Source organism: Aulostomus chinensis, chromosome 12, assembly GCF_037954235.1.
Source record: "Aulostomus chinensis isolate RoL2024-O1b breed Wild chromosome 12, RoL_Achi_v1.0, whole genome shotgun sequence".
Classification (NCBI taxonomy): Eukaryota; Metazoa; Chordata; class Actinopteri; order Syngnathiformes; family Aulostomidae; genus Aulostomus; species Aulostomus chinensis.
In genome coordinates, this window is record NC_141331.1 from 12,817,012 (window position 1) to 12,840,143 (window position 23,132).

The 23,132-nt window shown below is 40.4% G+C and overlaps 2 protein-coding genes across 2 annotated transcripts in view; both read right to left on the bottom strand.

Annotated features, from left to right (window-relative positions):
* Positions 1-5,505: 5,505 nt before the first annotated feature.
* On the bottom strand, positions 5,506-21,409 carry epsti1 (epithelial stromal interaction 1). Its single transcript, XM_086221214.1, has 10 exons — positions 21,145-21,409; positions 19,945-20,003; positions 19,770-19,853; positions 19,607-19,680; positions 19,303-19,386; positions 15,034-15,107; positions 14,011-14,095; positions 11,374-11,435; positions 9,572-9,762; positions 5,506-7,551 (listed from the first exon to the last, which is right to left on the bottom strand). Exons 1-10 carry the CDS (start codon positions 21,309-21,311, stop codon positions 7,412-7,414), a joined length of 1,020 nt encoding a protein of 339 aa, XP_086077340.1. The 5' UTR covers positions 21,312-21,409; the 3' UTR covers positions 5,506-7,411.
* A 1,000-nt stretch (positions 21,410-22,409) lies between these two features.
* The window catches only part of idh1 (isocitrate dehydrogenase (NADP(+)) 1), a 9,175-nt gene continuing 8,452 nt past the window's right edge, over positions 22,410-23,132 (bottom strand). The window contains exon 9 of the mRNA XM_086220234.1: positions 22,410-23,132. This exon is cut by the window's right edge and continues 230 nt beyond it. The gene's annotated coding sequence lies outside the window, so the exon portion shown is untranslated.

Consider the following 23,132-nt stretch of genomic DNA (forward strand, 5'->3'; position numbering starts at 1 on the left):
GGAAACTTCTGAGGAGGCGCAGCCAAAAACTCTGCATACCTTTGCAGCAGGATCCTTCCTGACATGTCTGTTTTACCTCCATCAGAGGAGGTTACGATTTCACCTGTGATTGTCTGTCTGGTTGCATGTTAGCAGGATTATGCAAAAAAAAAAAAAAAAAAAAAAAAAAATCGACTTCATTGATCTCAATGAAACTCGTTGGAGGGGCGGAGCAAGAGCCAAGGGAAGAAACCATTAGATCCCAGAGCAGATTTGAATCACCGGGCTCATTCACAAATTATTTTTCATTTGCTTTAATGTTCAACGGTCGGTCGAGTGGAAGCAGGAGCGACAACAGGAACTTGAAATGATACTTCACCCAAAAAGTGTATTTTGTCTTTCAAGTACTCACAAATAGGTGTCACAAATACCTCACAAAGATGGTTTTCTTTTGCACCACTGCATCACTTCTTCGTGACTCTAGACTGCAGACAGAACCAGCCATGTATACTTAGCTTGAAGCTAATCGTGCCCCATAGCCACCAGCTACAAAGAGCAAAACTATCCAAAGACGTCAAATACAAACAAGGTCAAAATTAACAGTTGAGAGATGGTAAACGGACAGTTTTGCTGTTGTTGGTATTTAGCCCTGAGGTGCCATTAGCTTCAAGCTAAATTTTCATGGCTGGCTCTTTCTGCAATCTGGGGTCACAAAACAGCTTTGAAAAAAACATCTTTATGAATTCAAGGCACATATTTCTAAGAACTTGATGGGCAAAATACCCTTTTTTGGTAAAGTATTGTTTTAAGTAGGTTGACAATTTATTAGCAATTCAAGACTAAACACAGACGTGAACTTTCAAAATGCTGGTAAGGAGACTTGCACTCGATTAATCACACAACAAGACAGAGGCGGGAGAACATGCGGGGGACGAGCAAGTTGGATCGGGACCATTACAGGAACAGGTCTGGGGCTGACTAGGACTGACGAAAGTGACCACGGAAAAAAAAGAAGGTATGACAGAAGGAAGAGCAAACAAAGACTAGAAGGTGGAGATCTCCAAAATAGAAGGGGAACGAACTAAAACAGGCTTCAGACAAATAGAAGGCGTTGGATTAAACACAGGCAAAGAAGGAATAAATAGAAGGATCAAAACTCAAGTGCTGAAACTAATAAGTTCAGGATAATGAGAACAGAAGGTTCAGAGGTTCGACTGTGTGACATCACATCCAGAGTTCTTGTCCTCACCACAAATGTCCCTTTTTACACATAAATGTCTTGTATCACAAAATATATCATTATTGGCTAAATTCATTTCCCTAGCATCTTGCAAGTCGTGCAATTTTATCTCTTGTCCAGTCAAAGAAGTCTCATTACTCTTAACGTGATACAGACTCACTCCACGACAAGTAGCATCTCAGCCGAATGAATCATATTTCAAGAAACCTAAAGTAAATTGGTAAATGAGATTTTATTAAAATATATACATATATATATATATTTTGTATCCATTTTCAGGAATCGCAATAGAAAAGTGTCACGGACCTAAATGGAGATCTTTGCCCTGTCTTGACGTGCATTTACAGTTAATATCAATTCTTTTTCTCCGTTTTTTTTTTCAAGCAGAGACTGTGAATGCATGCCAGCGGGGGAGTGTGGATTAAGCGTGTGTGTGTGTGTGTGTGTGTGTGTGTGTGTGTGTGTGTGTGTGTGTGTAAAGCTGGCCTGGTTGAGGTCTGCCTTCACCGTTCCTCTCTGTGGAGTCAATTTTCCCTCAGGAAGCAAAATGACTCAGTTGTGGTTTGACATTGTTTGCGAGTGCATATGTGTGTATGTTTGTGGGGGGATTCATAGTCAGAGCAGGAGTGTCTGTGAATGCACTTCTCATGCTTACATTCTTGTGACTGTCCGTTTGTGTACGCTCAAGCATTTTTAGAGGTTTGAGACCCCAATCTTGCATGTTTATCGGTGCCTTGATATGTGTGTACCTCTGGTTCCTCACTGTTGGAAATGTTTTATGATAGTTGGGACAGACAACACACGGCTACACCCAGTATGTAAAGTCTAAGAGGAGCCCACAGGGTGCAATCAAAACCCAAATGCACCAGACAAGTGTGGGACTTGTGCCCCAGCGCATAAACTTAAAGCTTCACATACTAGAAATGATTTAAGGGATCACTGATTTTCTCTCTTGACTCTCTTGCAACCTAAACCATGGAGATAGTTTTGGCAAAGTGTGCTGAAGTTTTGATATATCCTCGTGTGCTATTTCTCTCGCCACCTCAGTACGATGGAGGTGATTGAGCCTGTTTGCGGTGTTCAACATGTTGAAAAATTACTATTGAAAAACATCTATTTCTATAAAGAACGTCTGGGTTGTTCTGGATAATCTCACACTGCAACCTCACTGTGAACATAGTCAGAGTTTTCATTGGAAATGATTTCCAGTAGTTCCTGTTCAAGCTGCTGTTTGAGGTCTGTGTATCATCCGGGACATTGTTTCTGGGAAGACACATTTCTTATCAAGCCCAGTTCCCAGCTGTGAATATACTCAGCCTTTGTGTATAATAAGTAAGCGCACATCTGGTTGCCTCTGGAATGAGAGCCAAATTAACAAGTGAAATGTAAGAGAACATAAAGGATGCGTAGAAATTTCTCCTGACAAATTCAATTTACAGGGTGGCACGGTGGTGCAGTGGTTAGCACTGTCGCCTCACAGCAAGAAGGTTCCGGGTTGAGCCCCGGCTCAAGCTCGGCGTCTTGCTGTGTGGAGTTTGCATGTTCTCCCTGTGCCTGTCTTGAGTTTTCCCAACAGCAGCCACCATCATGAGGTACTACCGAACGAAGGAATTCCTGTCACACTGCCGTTGTTGCGTGTCGCTCCACCATGGTTTTACCACATTACATGCTGCCTCCTGTGGTGCAATGCCACTGAGAGGTCGCTGCCTCTTTATATATTTCATTTACTCAGAAAGATTGAGTAGAAATGATTTTGCTGATTTCATAAATCTCCAAGATTTAAGAGTTTAACCGTTCCATAAATATGTTACAACAAAATTTAACAAAAAAAAAAAATCAACTGCATCATGTAAGTGAGGGACATTCCTCAAGCAGGTCTTTCCAGGAAAAATATTGTATTATTGGTATATGAAAGAAATCCAAAATGGCTAATTTGAAGTGAGCGATGGCCTCCTGGCCAGAGCAGGAGGAGGGAAACAGATGAGTTTAAAGTAAAACATGGAGCTTTGTCAGGAGAGACTTCTGCTCGCTTGTTTCCTCCAACTGTATGTTTCAAATATCCAACCGCGACTCAAGACTGTTTTTAAAAACATGACCAAGATTGTTCTCTCAATCTGAGTTTGTGATTATTAGTGTAACCATGACGACGAACTTTGCCCGAGCCTAAAGGAAGTTGTAACATTAACCCAAATCACAACGTTGCCTCAACCGTAACAAATGTTTTTATTTAAACATATTGTTTTAGTACCTAAACTTAACTAGACCTCCGTATCAGTGACACTTCATAAAACATCATTATTTTCTGACAATTTTGAAAGACATGATACCGCTTCTATGTGTTGTTCTGGATGGACAAACAATTCTTTTTTTCCAGAACTGTTTTAAGTTTTCTTCAGGTCATAGATCCTCACGAGCTGGGTTGTTTAATAATCGCTGCCGTGATTAAGACGGCTTTGTCTTTGCTCTACACCTTCTGATTCTGGCAGGAGAACAAAGTTGGACTCCGAAGTTTTTCACTGCTGTCACGCAAAGAGCTCATCGAGTAACTTGACACAGGAGAACTTTTCTAATCTCCAGAGCTTTTAAAACAACTGGAGGTGCTTTCCGATACATCAAGATGCTTTATGTTCTTCAGTCCAATAATCTCCAGAGCTTCGCGGCTGTGACTGTCAAGGGTGTATCTGATGTATTTATTGTATTTTTCACCCAGAAGTTTTGGGGTGTGTGCGCGCAACACTCGTTTGAGGTGACCTCATTCTGACTGTGAACCACCCTCTGGGAATCCCCCGACTCAAAACTGTTTGTAGGGCCTCTGCATCTACTGTGTGTGTGTGTGTGTGTGTGTGTGTGTGTGTGTGTGTGTGTGTGTAGCTGGGCCATACGCTGATGTAATGGTCGCTCTCGCGGGGACAACTCATCCTCAGAAACAACCGGTGGGTGGTCCGTGCAACTTAAAACGGGAGAGTTACACAAAGAAAAGGTACAAAAAGAAGAGAGGCGGCCTCAGTGCAGTGAGAATCGAACAAACTCGTAACAAGTTCCTAAAAACAGCCTCAAACGTTTGCTTTGCTCTTCCAAAAGTTCAGAGGGTTTTTGCAGCTGTGCAGCCTGGCAGTAATGAAGCGAATTTAAGCCTTTGAGTTGATTCAAATAAATTCTGCTTCTTTTGGTTTCACTAGAAGTCCATTTATCACTCACACAAAAAAAGGAAATGGAAGGAGTGAAATGGCAGCTCTCCCCTGTACACTTTGTTCTGTGACTCATCACTGATTAAGACCAACAGTGCACCAGTGGGATTAGAGAGGAAAGGATCAGTATCTCTCACTCTGCTGGGGGGATGTGGGTGTCTTACATTGCAGTGTCTTCCTCCTGCACCTGCCCTCTTCCTCCTCTCTCTCTTGCTACACCAAAAAGCTCGCTTTTGCTCTCGGGACTAATCGACACACACTTCGGTATCTGTGTAAACACACACACAGAGGAGCATGAACTGAGTAGGCCAGAATCACAGAGTGACTCATGAACACTGAGGTATGGTTAGACAAGAATGACATGGTTACAATTGTGCAAAGATCACATTCATGGTTAAAGGAAACCGCTGATGACAGACAAACAGATTTCGATGATTGGACTCTTGGGAGTGGTTCATATTGAAATTAGACAGCTACGGTGGCCCTGAGGGGCAAAAACAAAAACAACAGACACCACTTTACAAAAAGCATGTCTTAATAATAATGCTTAGTTAAGGCTAGGTTATGTCTATGAGTGCTGCGCATGTATATGTTAAACCTACGCTAAATCCCAACTATGATCGTCTGTGTTAGCACCAATCTAAACACTGTCCGTAACCATGGCAACATGGTTTTATTTACTCATCTAATTGAATTCCTGAAATGCAGTTCTATATTAAGCTTTCTCAGTGTTTTGTTCAGTTTTTAAATTAATGTATTTTTTCCACATCACACATAAAACATCTGCAATAAACCTGTGGACATAGGAGTAAGAAGTAGGTCGAGAAAAAGGCCGTATTTGAATGACCGTACTCTCTAAATGTAGATATCATGAGACAACAGCATTAAAAAAGGAACTTGGAATATTCTACCAAAGAGATTCTTCAGCTGTCACAGAGAGGGCATGTATAGTTATCCATTGTGGAACGTTTACGCCCAGATGAGATGATGCAACATCATCGTGCTACATCTCACTTGGCACCTTTTATTGACTTTGCAGATGCAGTGTGATTTCTCTCTGCATATTTTGAAATTTATGCTGATGATTTTTTGTTGCTGGTCACTTAGAAGTTTACTAAAAATAGTTGACATGATGTTGGGCTGGGGGTTGGGGGGGTTGTGGTGGGGCAAAAAAAAACAAACAACAAAAACAAACAACCCATCAAGTAAGAACATGTAAGATTGAATTCCTGCAAGACAATGAAGGGCCTACACGTACAAGGTGAATGACTTAATGTGCTCCATAAAGAAATGACATGTAATTAGTAATTTAAGGAAGATACATGACATAAAAGTGTGGTCTCAGGCAAAGAAATAAAAGACGGAAAAAAGGTCTTGTTGAAAAGCAAATCGAATCCTTAAACAGAGATGCACAATGAACAATACCGTCATGAAGACGCTCATTTTCCTTTTTCGTCTGTCACTGGAGAAACGAGACATCTTTTAGTTGAGATACTGCAAGTCACCACTGAAGACATATTAAATATTTTGGATGAATAAAAGGCCCTTTTGTCATAGATTTCTGTGGGGTGCATGAAAAAGGTGTTTGTTCTCTGTTTTATCAAGCCGCTGCTGGGTCGCACCGGGCTTCACAGGGATTGGGACTGACTACCCATGGCCCCAGTGGGAGAGTGGCCCTTGCAAACTCTTGAATTCAGTTTTGTATCACAATAAGGAGGCCCCTCTGAGATGCTCGTGTATAGGGTCACCAAGGGTGTTGAGGATCGAGATGGCCAGAATACCTGAAGACGTTCGAATCATTCCACATCTCGTCTCTACCCCTCGCCTCCCCCGTTCCTCAATTCCTTTTTTTGTTTTACTCCTGGGATCCAGACATCTACTTCAATCATCTCCGAACCAATTATCCCGTCGTCCTGCTCTTCATCACACTTAATCTAATCCTCCTCTGGTTCCACATAATTGCTTCTATCCACTCTTGAGGATGCAGAGAAGGAAGTTGATTGTAACTGTGTAAGATGACCATAAAGTTCACCCTAACCCTGACCCTTACCTCTGACTGACTAATTTAAGTCTTAAACTCTTATTTTTTAAAACAAACTAACAAACATGCATTTACAAACAGGTTTATCAGCACTTCAGCCTAAATGTCTACTATTACTTCAATCCACACCGTATTACCAGACCCTCCATCTGTGTGGACCATGAAGCTATATGGTCTTTCTGAATGCAAACCTCACTCAGTGATACTCAGTTTCTTGTTGGACTCCATTAATCCGATGACATCGGCAGACAAACACTCCCAGCATGACTTCATTCTAGCAGCTATTACAAGGGGATTTCAAGTCCCCCATTGAGAGAACACCACCCTTTATTCTTTTTGTTCCTTGGTCAGGTGATAACAATCTCTACTGGCCAGATCAGCAATGTTTCTAATGAAGTGGGCATTATTTTGCCAGAGACATTTGACACACCAGCTCATACAGTGGATATTTGTTTAGGTATTTATTACTGGAATCCTCAAAGCTGTTGTAACTTGGATTTGCATCTTGCGCCTGTCCTCAATAATCCTGCTATAGATACATTCCCATGTGACCTTGATTATAAGATAAACAAAAAACATCATGTATTTGGGTAGAGCTTCTTCCAGCTGCACATACTGAATTAATTAAGAGCCGCAAATATGATCTGAAGATTATGAGTCATGGCGATGACCTTCTACTAAACTGGTGAAAACAAACATCAATTCAACTCCATGTCAGGGCAAAAAAAAAAAAAAAAAAAAAAAAACCTGACATGACTCACTCGCGCATGCAGACAGATACAAGACACCAAACATTTGATGATCAATGGGGATAATGAAAAACAGATCGTAACAAGCACATACAGCTCTGTAGGTGTAGGTTCAATTTTCCGGTGTATTACATCCCAATATGTATCTGTAATTGTCCTGACACGTGGAGCATCAAACACCAGATTAAGGCAACAAGACAATCCAAGGTAAGATTCAAGTGAGCGTGCTGATGATTAATGTGTAGGCCTGCTCATAATCGTTGTTGCACTGGTCAAGGATGTCCTTTAGGAAGACTTTGTTGCATTCAGGAAAGTTGCTCATTAGTTTCATCAAGGCCCACTCATCGTCTGGCTCTGAAAAGCAAGCACATGGAAAGACATAATCCTCATCGAGCCCAATTTATTCATTATTGTTCCCACCAGGCTGCTGTAGAAACACGAATTGTCATGACATACAATGCACGGTCTAACACAGGGTTCCACATGTTTGACTGTTTTCTTTTTGTGATCAGCCAGTGAAAACTTTGATGGTTGAACATTTGCACATACGATCAGCCTCCAAAGCGTTGTTGAGGCAATCCCCACAAAATGGTCTTTTTCCTCAGATGTTTGGTCAAAAAGGAGAAGACAGAGATGTTGGATTCTCAACTGAGCTTGAAAGCTCTCCTGTCATCTGCCTGACAATTCTGGCATCTTTTTCCTTACAGCTACCCACACTGTTTAGGATTAGACTCCCGCTGCTTCTTCCTGCCATCAACTTGTTGAGCATTTGGATCCAGTCAAAAAAAAACAACAACAAAAAAAAAATCCGGCCTGGGCAGCAGTGAGGGACGGGCCATCAACCAAGCAGGCAGGAGATTGGCTTAGGCAGATAATGAGAGAGTGGAAAGATCTCATCAGCACTCTGGGAAAATATAGACCGCTCATGGATGCAACCTAACAAGGACTGAGGATGCTGTGGGATTCAGACATGCGGAATTGTGGTCAGAGAGGCAGCGCCAGGGCTGCGGATTTGAAATATTCTTTAGTCTTTGAGCTTCGGGCTGGTGACTTCGACCTGCTGCGGCTGAAGTTCGGATGGGCAGCTAGTCAAAGATGTAGCAAGGTCATAGAAGTGCACAGCCAGTGAAGGGCTTACAAGATGTGTATCATACTGGATATTGAAAAATAATTGGAATGCCCTGTAGTTTCCTCCAACCAATTCTCTTATGTCAACTTTCAGCATATAAACGATAATATCAGTGCCCTCTTTTGTTTTTTTCTTGTTTCCAAATCCAAAAGGTGACTACTTCTTCTGTGTAATAACTTGAGGCGAGGGACCGGTAGTCAGTCAAAGGCCTGTCAACGCCCAATTTTATTTTCTGCTCATATTTCATCCGATACTAATAATTTTTGTAAATTAAAACTAAAGAATTTAGTACTTTATGCAGTAAATTACTTGTCAGAGAAACAATCAGCCAACAATTGATGATCTTTTCACGGTTTCAGTCATTTCTCTCGCAAAAAAATTCCTGTTATTTTACTGTAATCTGAATCTGTTCTGGTTTTTTTAAACGGACAAAACAACAGTTGAAATGTCTCCTTGGGGACTGATGAGTAATGCTTTTTATTTTTGCCATTTACTCACGTAATGATTAAATGATCGAGACAATAATCTGCAGTAGTAACAGCACATCCCTAAAAACAGTCGGCCTCCAGCCATATCAAATCACACTTAACCGTCTTAGCAACAATCGAACACATTGAGCAATTATCATATGTATTTGTTTCATTTGCTGTCTCAGGAGAAGTAGGTAATCAAATGATATTTTCTCTTTTCTACTTTTGGCTTTGAGTGACAGGTATTAGTGGGTGTAAGACAAGTAGCCAACCGCAGTGTGTCAATCCAAATCAATTTTAAAAGGGCGGGGATGTTTCCTTCATTGTGTGTGGTTCCAGGTTAAGAGACTAGCCTGAGCTCACCTCTCCCGGAGCATTTTCCACTCTGACTGACAGAATCTTATTAGCTTTCAAAATGCGTGTTAATGTTGTTTTGCTCTGTGTCCTGTCTTCAACTTTCCACGCCTACGATGCATACTTTCTTACTCACACTTATACATAATACAAACACACGCAAACACACATTTACCCTCAAACTACAAGTATCAGCAAGATCTGAACACAGGGAGTGACAGAATCACTATGTACCAGGAATAACTTCACGCCTACATTTCTCAAGTACATGGAGTCTTTGATTGAACTCAGACTAAACAGACAATCACCATCTTCTGAGAAGGAATGAGGTGGGCAATTCTTGTCACAAGTCTGGTTAACCAGCAGACTAAAAAAAGGCATGAGAACCTGTTGCCTGAGGGTTGTTCACACATCAACTCACCAGATGCATCCTCCCAGCTAGGGTAGTTCTGTTTTGGGTCTGGTTCCAGGTGAGGAGTGGGTAATGTCCATCCAGGTGTGTCGGATGATGGGGGACTAAAATCATCAGAGGCCAAGCAGAAATTTTCACAAACGTCTTTCTCACTCCCTCCACTGCGACCCTCGAGTTTGTCCAGAAAGGCCAAGTTCACTCTGTCAAAATATTGAAAATAAAAAATGATATGTATGAAAATACTGTACGTGATGATATGACATGTTGGCAGGCTCCAATAGCATTGAGAAGAATGTGTTTGACAGCTTTCTAAACTTTATACTCAATGAAATACAGTTCTGGAAAAAAGACAAGGCAGATGTGTTCATATAGCACCTTGTCCTGCACAAGGCAACCCAACGTGCTTCACAAAAATACAACAAAACAAGTAAGAACATGTGCAGTAAAAACATTAAAGCAAATCCAGGGATTAGAACAGCAACTTTAAGAAGACGTCTTGAGTTTAGATTTAAAGCCAATATAAAAAGAAACATTTAATTTGAAAATAGTAGAATGGCATCTGTTAAAAGCAACTGTCCCAAGGTAGGTATCCAGTTGAAATTCTAAAATGCTCAGTCCTGTTTCTGATTATTTTCTGGCATTTTGCTCCAAAGTTGGGCAGCATAGTGACTAAAGGCAGCTTCACCAGCTTGAGGTTTAATCCTGAGAGCCACAAGTGATCCCAAACCAGCTGACCTGAGTGGTCTACAAGTTTTGTACTGGTTCAGGAAATTGGTATCTGGGATCCAAGCCAGTCAATGATTTATGAACAATTAATAGCATTTGGAAGTTAATTCTTTCTGATACTGGTGGCCAATGAAGTGATCTAAGAACTGGAATAATGTGCTGTGTTTTGTTTTGGTTCTCATTATAAACCTGGCAGCAGCCTTCTGGGGCAGTTATAGCTGTCTGATTACTGTCTTAAACTGACCAGTGAACAGACCTTTGTGGTAATCCAGCCTGATAGAGATGACAGCATGTACAGGTTTCTCTAAATCATGACATCAAGTTTCAGACTTCTGTGTCGTTGTTTTTTTTTATTTTTTTTTTACTGAAACGAGGATAACAAAGTGCCTAACTTCAGCTGTTTTCTATTGAATGACAGCTATGTATATTTGGGTGTCATCTGCATATGTGTTTTATCAAGCCATTTCATGTTTACGGTTACCAGCAAATTGTTGGTTGTACAGATTTAATGTCCCAGGATTGACCCTTGTGGAACCCCACACATTGTTGGGAGATGATGTGAGGAACATCTACCAAATAAGTTTTAGGAGGTAGGTCTTGAAGCAGTTTAGGAGACCAGAGGACTGTTTAACTTTGTCTGCTGTTATTATTATTACCATCAACTGTATCAAAAGCAGCAGTAGAGTCTGATAACACAAGGACTTTAGCAGAATAAATGCTGAGGTTGATGTCATTCATACTCTTGATAAGATGGGGCCTCACGCTAATACAGGCTGGAAAATGTTGATGCATTTGTTTTCTGCCAGAGTTGTTTCTCTATGATCTTTCTAATGAAAGGCAGGTTTAATACGGGCCTGTAGTTATTTAGCAATGATGGATCCAGACTGCCTTTTTTTTTTTTTTTTTTTTTTAATGGCTTGATTACTGAAGTTTTCAAGGCTTTTGGAAAGACCACAGAGTAGTGAACAGATGACTGTAATACTTCTGTCGGAAACTAAAATATTTTCTGTTTTGATGTTGCAATGTCAGAAATAAAATGTGATTATAATGCTAAAAATGAAAAATTATGTGAATGTTTTACATACCTCTTGTGTTCCATCTGCAGGTCTTTGATGTCTTTCGCCAATTTATTCTCCACAGTCTCACTCTGACAAAAGCAGAGATTATTCAATCACATTTGGTAGAAAATGAAAAGGAGGGCAACTTTACTGTGCAATCGACCAGATTTGGCACGAGAACAACACTTTAATTAAATACCCATTTAACTGCAATTAAAATAAATGTGTGCTTAAAAATATAGTAATCCGACCTCAAAAAATTCTTGACATAAAAAAAAGTCAGAATGTTTTCTTTGCAAATCCAATTTGTCTGCTGTTGAGTCTTGTAGTCCTGAGACTGGCCACTAGGAATAAGTCTTAAAATAAATTGGTCTAAGTCCTCCTCATTATTTTTGAAAACATTTCGGTCTTGAGGTTTAGCCTTAATTGTTAAAAATATAGTTTTATAAACACATAAAAATAGAGAAGTTAATTCCAGCGTATGATTATCATTTTAACAAAAACTCAAGTGTGCAGCAAGGAAAGGTAAAGGGTACCTATTGAACAAAAATAAAATATCAGATAGTTTTGAAGGGATTCATCATTTCTGGAAATTGTTTTTTGGGGTTTTTTTTTTTTGCAATGAATGAGATTCAACAGCTCAACAGCAACTTGTTGCATTGTCTTCCTATTTAGTTTCTCAAATCAAATAGTTGATCCCAAACCTGTTTAACTGCACAATTAATATACAAAAGTAACAAACACGGCTTGTAGTTTCAGTTCTTTCAGGCAGTTTGGAATTGTCACGTGATTTCAGCTGCACGCTGACAGACAGGTGCTGTATTGCTGTTTTTCATTCATGTATTTACAGTTGTCTGTGCTTGTCTTTATTTGGGGGTTGGATTATTTAGCAAGGCCCATCTGCACCTCTCTGTGCTCCCATCAAAGCTGCCTCATACCTACACTCCCACATAGCACAAAAACACTTGCCAATAAAGGATATACAGGAGAGATCAGTTTATCTTATGAAGCCATTGGAGAAAGAACAACAGATCCCAGGGTTCCAGTCAGAGCCACATCAAGAAGTTAGATTTTGCTTCTCTGCAGCCGCAAGCTTTCATCTCCTAATCTATGACGTCTATCTGACAGAGCTGAGGCCTGAGAGAGTCTGGAGAGAAGGGAGAAGGAGATGCAAGAGGCGGTGAGACAGGAAAAATGAAGCAAAGTGAGATGAAAAGGCGGGAAGAGGTGCGCCTGTTCCTGTCTGTAACCCTGGTGTCATCCCGTTACAGTACATGTTCTTTTTAGCCAGAGTGCATTTCGCTGCGTGTGTTCACCACAAAATTCCTTTTTGGACTGTAACTGAATGCTTTATATTTCATTCCTACACCATAATCTGACCCTTGTGCCTCTCTTTTTTTTAATCACTCTTGCTACTTAGTTGCATTGTGACAGATTTACATCAGGTCTCTGTGAGCAAAAGAAGAAACAGCAAAGAAATGTGCAACACTGAGAGAAAATCGGCGAAAGAAAACATCTCCTCTGTCACCCGAGGCAGCTGAATGTGCAGTTTTAAGTGTGTTGTCAGTCACCACATAATAAGCTCGCAGCAGAAAACAATGTGTTTCCTGCTCACTTTCTCCTTCACGGTGTCAAACATCACCGACAGACGTAAAGATGGGTGGAGGAGGGCAGACACTCTTAACACGGTGTCTGGCATCCTGACAGAAGCTGTCAACACGTTCTAATACATCTATGTGATCTGAGCTAAAATTAGCATTGTTCTCATTACTTTTAATACTTAAGTGTCTATTCAATTCAGGACTAATAGCAGCAATTAGTCATAAAAAGGTTGCTGATCAAGAGGAGGTTCAGTAACAATGAGGACGAGGACAGTGGGGAGTTTGGGTGTCTGCCAGGTACTTTTACTAGCACAGGTTATTCCATTCTACTGTCTTCTACAGACTCCTCAAGGTCTTGTTGTGTCTCCGTCTCTGCTCAGTGTGAACTCTGGGAAGTCCCTTGAACTCTAAGAGCCTTCCATGTATTCCCTCCCATGAAAACCAAGAAGGGATGACTAGGAGAGAGAGAGAGAGAGAGAGAGAGGGAGAGGAAAAGAGGCTGAGAAAAGGAAGCAGAGAAAACAAAAGAAGAGGCAAAAAGGGGCAGACAGACGACATCGGGCGGCAGGGGAGAGGCAGAGAGAGGAAAAGCAGTGGCCTATTCCTCTGTGTTTACACTTCCTTTTACTCAACCATGAGCCTGCTGTACTGCTGTGTGCCCCGGCTCTGACCAGGAGATAATTGCAGGGGGAATCGGGCTCCTCACCCCACCCGGCCAACAGGGGATAGCTCTTAATACCAACTCGGGCCCTAGATGATGAAAACTCCGCACCCAAGTGTATTTACTGAGAAAACAGCGTTCAAAGGCAAATTCATTGGTGTGAATGACCACAGCGATTCAGCCTATGACCCCCACAGCCACAGATATGAGACTCCATGCTGAACCCAGGGACCCTGTATTAGGGCACATTCTCCACAGATGCACAAAACATGTGGAAGCCCATGCAAGTGCTCACACACACACACACACACACACACACACACACACACACACACACACACACACACACACACACACACACATGCACGCACGCACACATGCACGCACGCACAAGTGGCTTACTCTGGGTGAGGTGCACGTGGTATTGCTTGATCCTGGTGGAGGTGGATCTCTCCTCTCCAAACTCTGTAGAAAAGTATCAGTCATCCTGCAATAAATATACACATTTCAAGAAGACAGACACAAATAATGAGGTGGATCAGTTTCCTCCAGAGGCGCTCCGCCGGCTGGCAGCCAACACTGGAGTCCCACAAGGTTGACCAAGTTTGTTTGTCCCACAGTGACACTGCTGTGCTGCGCTGTCCCACTCTGTCTCCACAGCCACATGTCTAATATTCTTATTTTTCTTTCAGGTTCAAACACTGGTCTGCTGTCTCCTGTTTTTGTTTCTCTTGTAAGGACGCCAGAGATGCTACTTGACAAGCAATTTCCCTCAGAGCTGACTGCTTATAATCTTCCAATAACATCACGAATGTCTGGAAAATTAACTTTAAGTGGTCCGATACACTGTTGGAGAATATGGCATGAAATGCTTGTGTAGAGAGTAGACCCTCTAAATCATTACTGTCTCAATATCCAATATAATATCAAGAACACCAGTCCACTTTAAAGGGCGCTCCCGCAATTTTACATGTCTGAATCAATTTACTAGTCATGGAGAGGAAGGCACAGTCCGTCCAACACGATGATCAGATCTGGGTTGAGCTTCAAGCTACTACACATTCTTTAAACAAATTCTGCTTCATAAATTGGCTGTGTAACTTTTTGAAAACATACACTTTTCATTGACAATAATGAAAGTTTATCACATGATATACAAGATGTGTCTCCGTAATATTGATTTTAACATTATTCTTCAACTTCAAAAGTTTTTTTGTAGTAACAATAATAAGATATTACAAGCTAAGACAGGTAAATATGATCAATTTTCATTCTTCCTGTGTTTTTTTATCTACAGGTTTTTTTTTTATGCCAGCAGTAAATGCTCATGGTCATCAGGTTTGGTGATGATGTCATCTGATGCTTCATTGCTGACTGAGCAAGAATGCACAAAAGAGACAGCGCGGCGTCAGTAATAAACCAGACCTTTGGTGATGCTGCTGAAACTGCTCCTTCCTCCTCTGATCCTCCTGTCGCTTCCTCTCCTCCAGACGCTCAGCCTGCAACACATCAGTCGGCAGTCACACCACAGCACACAACTCGATGTGTGCAAACAAGCAAAAAAAGTCCTTTTGTCCAACAATGCAGGTGTGAGTGCCGTCAATAAGTACGGTTACAACATACAAAGCTGAAATATTACTGAGAGTTTGGGATGGTTACATTTTATCTGCACATCTAAAGGGAGATGTGTGTCGAAAAATATCTACTTTTTCAACAAGTGTTTTCCATCGTTTTCACTCTTGCCCTCTGTCTCGTTTGCTTCCTTCAGTCTTTATTTTAAGTGATCCTGTGTGGTTCTGTTCAGTGGTCACCTCTCCAAACCTCCGCCTGCTGCAGCCTTTTATCCGTCAGTATGTCGTGGTTTTCACTGGCTCGCGGCTCAATCGGTTGATAGCCTTATGAGCTGCAAAAATGTAGATGGAATGTTTGGATAGAAGCCAAATTGTAGGTACCAAGCAAATCTGCTGGCTCACATTTTATTTGCTCTGGCAGATGTGATTTGGTTTGGCCTTGTCGGGCAAAATTGTACTCACTAGCAAATTATGATTTTCAAATTAGTAAGATAGCTCACATAGTGTAATGCAGACCTCCGAATGACTTAACCTCCCAAAAACTACTTAAAGGGTTAGTTGACCCAAAACTGAAAATGGAGCGATTATCTGCTCACCCTCATGATGATGGAAGGTCGGATGAAGTTTTTTTAGTTCACAAAACATTCGTGGAGTTTCACAGGAAAGGGTGTTACAGTAAATCTCCCAAACAACTGAAGTGAACGGAGACCAATTTTTTAAATAAAGAAAAAATACATAACGAAGCCATAAAATGCCTTTATACTGCTCGTGTACAGTAACCCGAGTGTCCTAAAGTCTCAACATGCAGATTTGTTTGAAAAACTTCACTGGCACCATGTTTTAGCCTCATTGTAGCTTGTAGTTCCCAGCCATGATGCCATGTTTTTTAGCCTGCAGGGCCTCAATCGAATTTTGCAAAAGAACTTGGAATTTCGAGGCTGCAGAACACTTGGATTGCTTTGTATGAGCAGTATAAATACATTTCAAGGCTTTTATTATGTATCTTTATTACATTTGAAAGATGGTCTCCATTTACCTCAACCGTTTGGAAGCTGATTCATTTTCCTGTGAAACTCCGGCCACTTTTGTTGAATTAATACATGGCCGACTCTCTCTGAGTTCTGGGGTGACAAAGAAGTAATACAAGTATTTGTAGGTACAAAACTAAAAATTTATTTTATTCTTGAAATCAAAAACTAGTGTATAGCAGTTGTGTAACGTTGTGTACATCAATAACAAGCAGTGATTTTGCCAGCGTCTGTACTCACTGTTCACTGCCCAGAGACAGAGTTTTCCCACTGTGTGTGTGTGTGTGTGTGTGTGAGACTGTAATGTAAGTTGTCGGCATGTTTCCATCATGTTGTCATTTAGCAATTATGGTTAGGTTTTGAGGACTTGTTTAAACTCCAACTGAAATCACATTTAATCATCATTCTTTGCCATCAAAAAATGTTTCAACGTGTTTTTTTTTTTTTTTTAAGTTTGCTAATATTTTTGTATTATTAGAAGGAAAAAAAAAGTCTGAATTATCAGAAATGGTCTCAAGAAGACATTTTGAGGTTTGGTTTGACTAACAACTGCTGGCAGGCTGCCAGGGTGCTTGTGTTGTGTTGAGAGTGGTGTGTAAGTGCCCACGCTTGCGTGTGTGTGTGTGTGTGTGTGTTTGAACATCCCATCCACACAAGTGTTTATCTCTTGCTAGAAGAAATGTTCACTGAAACTATTCTGAATGTCATTGCTGAAGGGTATAAGGGTGCATCATTAATGGCATTAATAATTTTCCATTTCAGAATGTCTGGAATGGCAGTTAAGCTTAATGGAATGGAGCCATTATTAATTTCATTTCTACATCTGTGGTTAGGGTTCAAAGGAATGCTGAGCACCTGAACAGCCGGGACAGGTAAAATGAATCTTCTCATTAAAAATAATTTTACAAAATTTCAAAATTTCTAGCTAGGCTTTTAGTCATGGTAGGCAAATAAAACAAAAATAAAACAAAGAGCACAGCCTCTCCAAAGTGGGTAATGAGGGATAACATAAGTTTGAAAAGTAAGCGGTCCTAAAATCGACCCTCTGAGAACCTCATGAGATCCTAAAATGACCTCTAAATAATTGCAAGGAGGTCATTTCTAAGTTTTATGTAGTTAAGTCAATGTTTGCATCAATCTTGAAGCTTCATCAGGACAAAGAGTTTGAATGGTGATGAGGGTTCTTTGTATACACTTAAATATTGTAATAGGGTGAATGAAAATGTGACAGGATATGCCTTGATGTCACAGGAAGTCACAGCATGGCATATCTATTACTACACGAAGGACTGGAGGGAGAAAACGAAAGAGAGGGGGTGGAATACATTAACGAAAAATAAAAAATTCAAAGAAGCGGGAAAAGAGAAGAAGAAGAAGAAAGTAGTCTCTGCCAGAAAGATGCTACGAGTTACCGCAGTTCCAGACCATCGGCTCTGCTCAGATCAGCTAACAGAGGATCCGCGCTTGTCTTGATCTCAACTCCCTGGATTTAGATTCTTTCAACACTGCAACTACAGTATGGTTTGACTTAGTAGCACTATTCAATTGTAAATGCTAGTTTCTTTAAAAAGATTGTCTCTAAATTGGTGGTCTGTAACAGGTTGGTGCAGTTACACCAAGGCAGTTTATATTCATGGGATTAGAAAATGCAATTTTCTGGAACAAATTGCTTTATTAAAGTTACTTGTTTTCTCTGACAAAATTTCTTTATGTACATATAATTTAGTTTTGTGCCCTCTGGGTTCTGTAGTCTGATTTTCGAGCTACATCAACAATAGGGGAATACTTATGCTCAGCCCATATGATGTTTTGCTGATGTCTGAAATCCGAACACTCGAATACGATACAGCTAACAAGTCATTTTTCATGGTATCTGGATTGAACTCATGCATGCAGGCGGAGGAGTCTTAAGATGCAGCTCAAACCAAAGCTCAAAGTGAGGTTTGGACCAGAGATGAAGAAACTTAACCCAGAATGAACCTTCACTGAATTAATAGAGAAGAAGTTTGCTGTGTTCAATATGCTTTGTGTTGACATTCATCACTGCTTTTTAAATAAGCGTGGGCTTTTATCTGGCAAATCAAAGCTCAGAGAAATCAAAAAATGTTTTTGCCAACTTTTCCCAGACATCCCTGTAGACGGAATCCCCGATTATAAGCGTCATTGGAGCCTGGGATTGAGAGCCTGGAACGCTGCATGCTGGGAGAGAGACGAGCTACATGGAATGGTCTGCTTATAACTCTTGGAAGGGAGAGCAGTGGTGGTACCTCACTGAGACCAATGAGGCCCAGGGAAGGTACCCTGACTGACTTCTGTGAAACTAAAATAAATTCAGCCTTTTTCTACTTTAAACCAGAAAATAAAGAGTCACTGATATACTGGAGGTTTGTTAGAAACACAAAGGTGGGGTAGAGAACCCAGAGCAGGGTGGAGAACACGTCTGAGAACAGAGAGTGGTAGCTGGAGATCAAATAGACTAAAGCAGAACCATAACTAAGGTTGATGTCATGATGGTAATAATCAAAGACTCACAACAATGGCGGATGCTTGTCTCCACTGACATCTAGTGGCCATGTAGGATATTACTACTCAGATAAACTAGAACTATCGTGACAAGTCAAATACCTACAAGAATATTAGTTCAGACATTGACATGCTGGGACTATACTCCCATGGGACTGTGAGGTTGATTTAGAACTCAAAAGACCACAATGCAATGCAGCTATAAGGCATTATAAACTCTTTACTATCCATGATGCAACCACTCAGGCTCTTTCCACAAACACTCACGGATCCCAGCACATCTGCGACGTTCAACTCTGTCAAAAAGCATGCTGGGGGATTGTGGAGACTTTTTTCTGACTGAAATATAAATGGATTGGGAGAGTTGAAAAGACTCTATGTGTGTGTGTGTGTGTGTGTGTGCGTGCGTGCGTGCGTGTGTGTGTATGTGTGTGTGTGTGTGTGTGTGGGTACAGATATAGGTAGGTAGGTAGGTAGTGAGTAATATAATGAGTTTTGTTTTTTTTAGAACAAATTGAACTCACTAAATACTTTTTAAGGGTCCATGTACTGAACTATCATCATTTGTTTACCTTCCTTCTCTGTTCATCTTTCTTCCGCTGATTCTCCTCCTCCTCTTCTTGTCTCTTCTTCTTGTCCATCTCTTCCTTTTTAAGCTTAAATCAAGACATCACAAACATTTCTCTTGAATTACTATTTTTCCAGAGATCCATGTTGCACATCATGTATTTCTTTATTCCATTTATACTTAGATTGTTTAATATTGTGACATCAGATGTACATTATATTCAAATATTTTTTTAATTTGAATATAATTTGAATTTGTTTATCTAATTTTATAATTACTTGTTTGGTGATAAATATGTGTCCACGCACCTTTTTCTGCCATTTGGAGCAACGTGCGTTCGCAAACTGCTTCTGTCTGGCCTCAGCCATTGTGATATCACCACCTTGATACGTTCAAGTACAGATGACAACATGTCAGCAGGCTGTTTTAGGAAAGAATGCATGACACCAAAGATGGACTTTGACGATTTACCCAGTATCTCTGGAGCATGGCTCACTGGTGCACCTCTGTGTGTGTCTCGCCACCTTGCAAAGTCCTGCTCTTCCTTCTGAGCAACTACAACAACAACAACAACAACAAAACTCTAATTTGGCAAGAAAATGACAAGAATGTAAGCCAGAGGGACGGTCAAGAGCATCAGACTTACTCGTTAAGGTCTCTTTTCGACGAGATTCATTCGGAGGGATCATGGTGAATCCACTTGAGCTAAGACAAGAACAGGAGCAGTCAAGTTTTGAGTCACTTGTGCTTCTTATCTGGTGAGATTGTTCTAGATAAACTTGTGTATTTCAAAACAAAAACAATATTACACATTAACTGCTGGACCAACCTTCTTCTCTCTCCTTCTTTCCCATTACAACCATATCACTCCAGAGGGCCCATGTACACCTTGTATTGGTTCATACTAATATACTGTCACGAATAACAACATTTTTAGTTTTACAGACTGAAGAAAAACTCTGGGGATGGATCATTATGATCGACAATATGGGGGATAATGGTGATATAATAATTATTACTATGTGAAAATTTAAAAAAAAAAAAGATTCCGTATGATACCATAGCGATGGTCAGGTCATGATTTAATAACCCTTACTTTTTAAAAATTCTATTATTTTATCATATTTTTAGCCTTTTCCCTTGTACCTTTTAAATAAGTATTACTATCAGTATTAAACGTGATGATGGTGGGACTGACGATAACAACATTATCAATTTATTATTGTTATTATTATAATTATTGATATGTACCTCAGAAAGAATTATTCAGAATGACCAAAATGCTGCTTACACTAAAAGCTGATGAAGGAAAGGAAATAAGAGAGAAGTCAGTTTAAACCTGTCCCACAGAGGCGATGCTGTTGGTTGGATTTCAGGGGCTGTGGAATAATTCAACCTGACATACGAACAGCGTGGCTGGCAGCTTTAAAAAAATACACTCAGCAGTGACGCTTTCAAGTGCTGTCGGAAGGTTTTGTTTCCAGGTAAAATGCTGGTTTCTGCTGCTCCCAAATAGAATGCTATAATAAATAGACCTCTTATGAATGCATGCATAATCAAGGCGACAAAACATGAAAACAAAGTCATGTAGGCCAACATGACGTCAGTTTAATGATAATCGGGAAGGCACTGGGGAAAAAAGAGAGCACAGGCGTAGTTTCGTATTCTAAGAACCGAAACTGAAAGTACCGAGGAGCGAATGTCTTAATGTAACTTAAATTATTACATTAAGAGCTAATAATAACACTTTTACTAGAAAAAGCGAACAAATATCACAACACCACGGGTCTGTTCAAGTCTCACAAATACGTAAACAAAAACAAACCGACATAAGTACGTCACCCACTAGCGAGGCTGCTGGTCTGTCACCGGTGGGTTTCCGTTGTCTTGTACATTTCTGGCGTAATTATTTCCCGAGTCGTCTGTAGAATCTTCCCCGGGGACGCCAGCCGGGTTCCCCGCAGGGTTGAGTTGGTTTCCTCTGGGATTTTGGTTTGGAAAGCGGTCCATCATCCGGACCTGACACCAGCTCCGAGGCAGCTGAGCGTGTTTACTGCGGCGTTCGTCTGCACACGCGGTCTCTCTAAATCAGGTGTGTCGCCCCGCCGCCAGGAATAACGAGTGTAAAGTAAAAGTAGAAATACACAGAGTAAAATGTACTTCGGTAGAAGTCTCCAGTCAAAAGACTTATCGAGTTACAGTAGAAAAGTCAACGGTATTGGGTTTCCTTAATTTTCAAAAGTAAAAAACACACATTCAAGATATTTTTGTATTCCAGTGCTTTGGGAACCATTTCAAATTAAATTTCATTTTAGAGTGTTCCAATTTTAAAATAAAACGACATTCGTCACGTTTTGTGTACTAAATGTTTTTTTTCTATTCAAAATAGCTGATGGGTTCAGATAATCGCAGTAGAATATAAAGTTTACATTTTCTTTTTAGGAAGTAAAAGTACATTCACAGTTAATACGTCAGAAATCTGGGGTTTGCTTCTTGTTTTCATCGGATATGGTCAAATCCTGCTTTAGTCTTAAAAACATCAGTCTCTTACCAGTCCTTTTTCCAAGTGTTGTACTTTTCCTCAGCTGACTTTGTCTGATTAGTTCTTGGTAACTTTATTCTTTTACCAATTTTCAGTCATGAAATACTTAAGGCCAACACGCCCTGCCTGTATTTGGGGTCCACCTGCATCCACCGCCAGAGCAGATTCAGCCTGGTAGTTTTTACCTGGCTGAGGTAAATTAAACTCTTAAAAGCAGATCAGAAAACAAGATTTAGTTCAAAACTGATGTTCTCCCATTTATTTCAATACTTATCAATTAAGAAGTAAAACAAAGCATTCTAGCTCTTAGGTTTTAACGATGTAGCTCTGCTTTGCATATCGTCACCTTCTTAAAAGAATTGCCTCAGTCATTTTTTGGCAGTTTTTTTGGGGATACAACAACTCCTTATATTTTGCTTTTTTTGAAAAACTTGAAAATATGACAGGAGATGATTTTAAGAAGGCGAGAATATATAATCTGGTAAAATAATCTGTACTAGAAGTACGACAGACCAAATTATATCGACAAACACTAGAATCTCGAATGAAGAGGGACTCATCTTTCCTTAAAAACTCATTTATTATGAGTTGCAATAAACAATTAAAATCAATTAAAAACCATTAGCCTGCAGGACATTTTGATGATGGAACGATCACAGGATATGTAGCTGTTACGCACTAGATGATACATTTGTGCATGTATGGACAAACAAACACACACATATTAGCAGGACAAATAAATACACTAAACTGCGACCACTTAACAGTACACAAACTCTAAAATCATATGTTGTCATGTTAAATAGCATTTTTGATGACTTGTGTAAGAGGAGTCAGATTATTTGATTCTACAAATGAACGTGTATGCTCATTTGATCTGCGTTTCATGCTGGATAATGGTTAATATTTCATGGAATGTGCGGCCACACACCCACACTGTGAGGTTTCATTCGTGAAATACAGACGACCGTGTTAGTGTTGTCACTAATACCTGAGGTACTGTTCAACTCTTCCAAGATGGATTCATGACTTTCACACAAGACAGTAAGGCAGTTTGGAGGCTTCCTCCTAGGAAGGAACAGTCTGGCACAGATCCACAACTACTGGTGACACACACACACACACACACTTCAGGGGAACCCAGGGCAATTAGGGTAAACAAGGCCACTGACCAATCACATCATTCAGCCAGATTATGCCCGCTTGTCTACCAGTGATACGTCGACAGGGATGTTGACATGCAACCTCCTTCCTTTTAGAAAGGTGCCCTGCTTGACCAGACCCTGTGTTAC

Coding starts and splice junctions, on each gene's coding strand:
- epsti1 (XM_086221214.1), bottom strand. CDS start 21,311: ATGATGGACCGCTTTCCAAACCAAAATCCCAGAGGAAACCAACTCAAC. Junction 19,854..19,944: donor TCGAAAAGAGACCTTAACGA/GTAAGTCTGATG, acceptor TTGTTGTTGTAG/TTGCTCAGAAGGAAGAGCAG. Junction 19,387..19,606: donor GCTCCAAATGGCAGAAAAAG/GTGCGTGGACAC, acceptor TCTTGATTTAAG/CTTAAAAAGGAAGAGATGGA.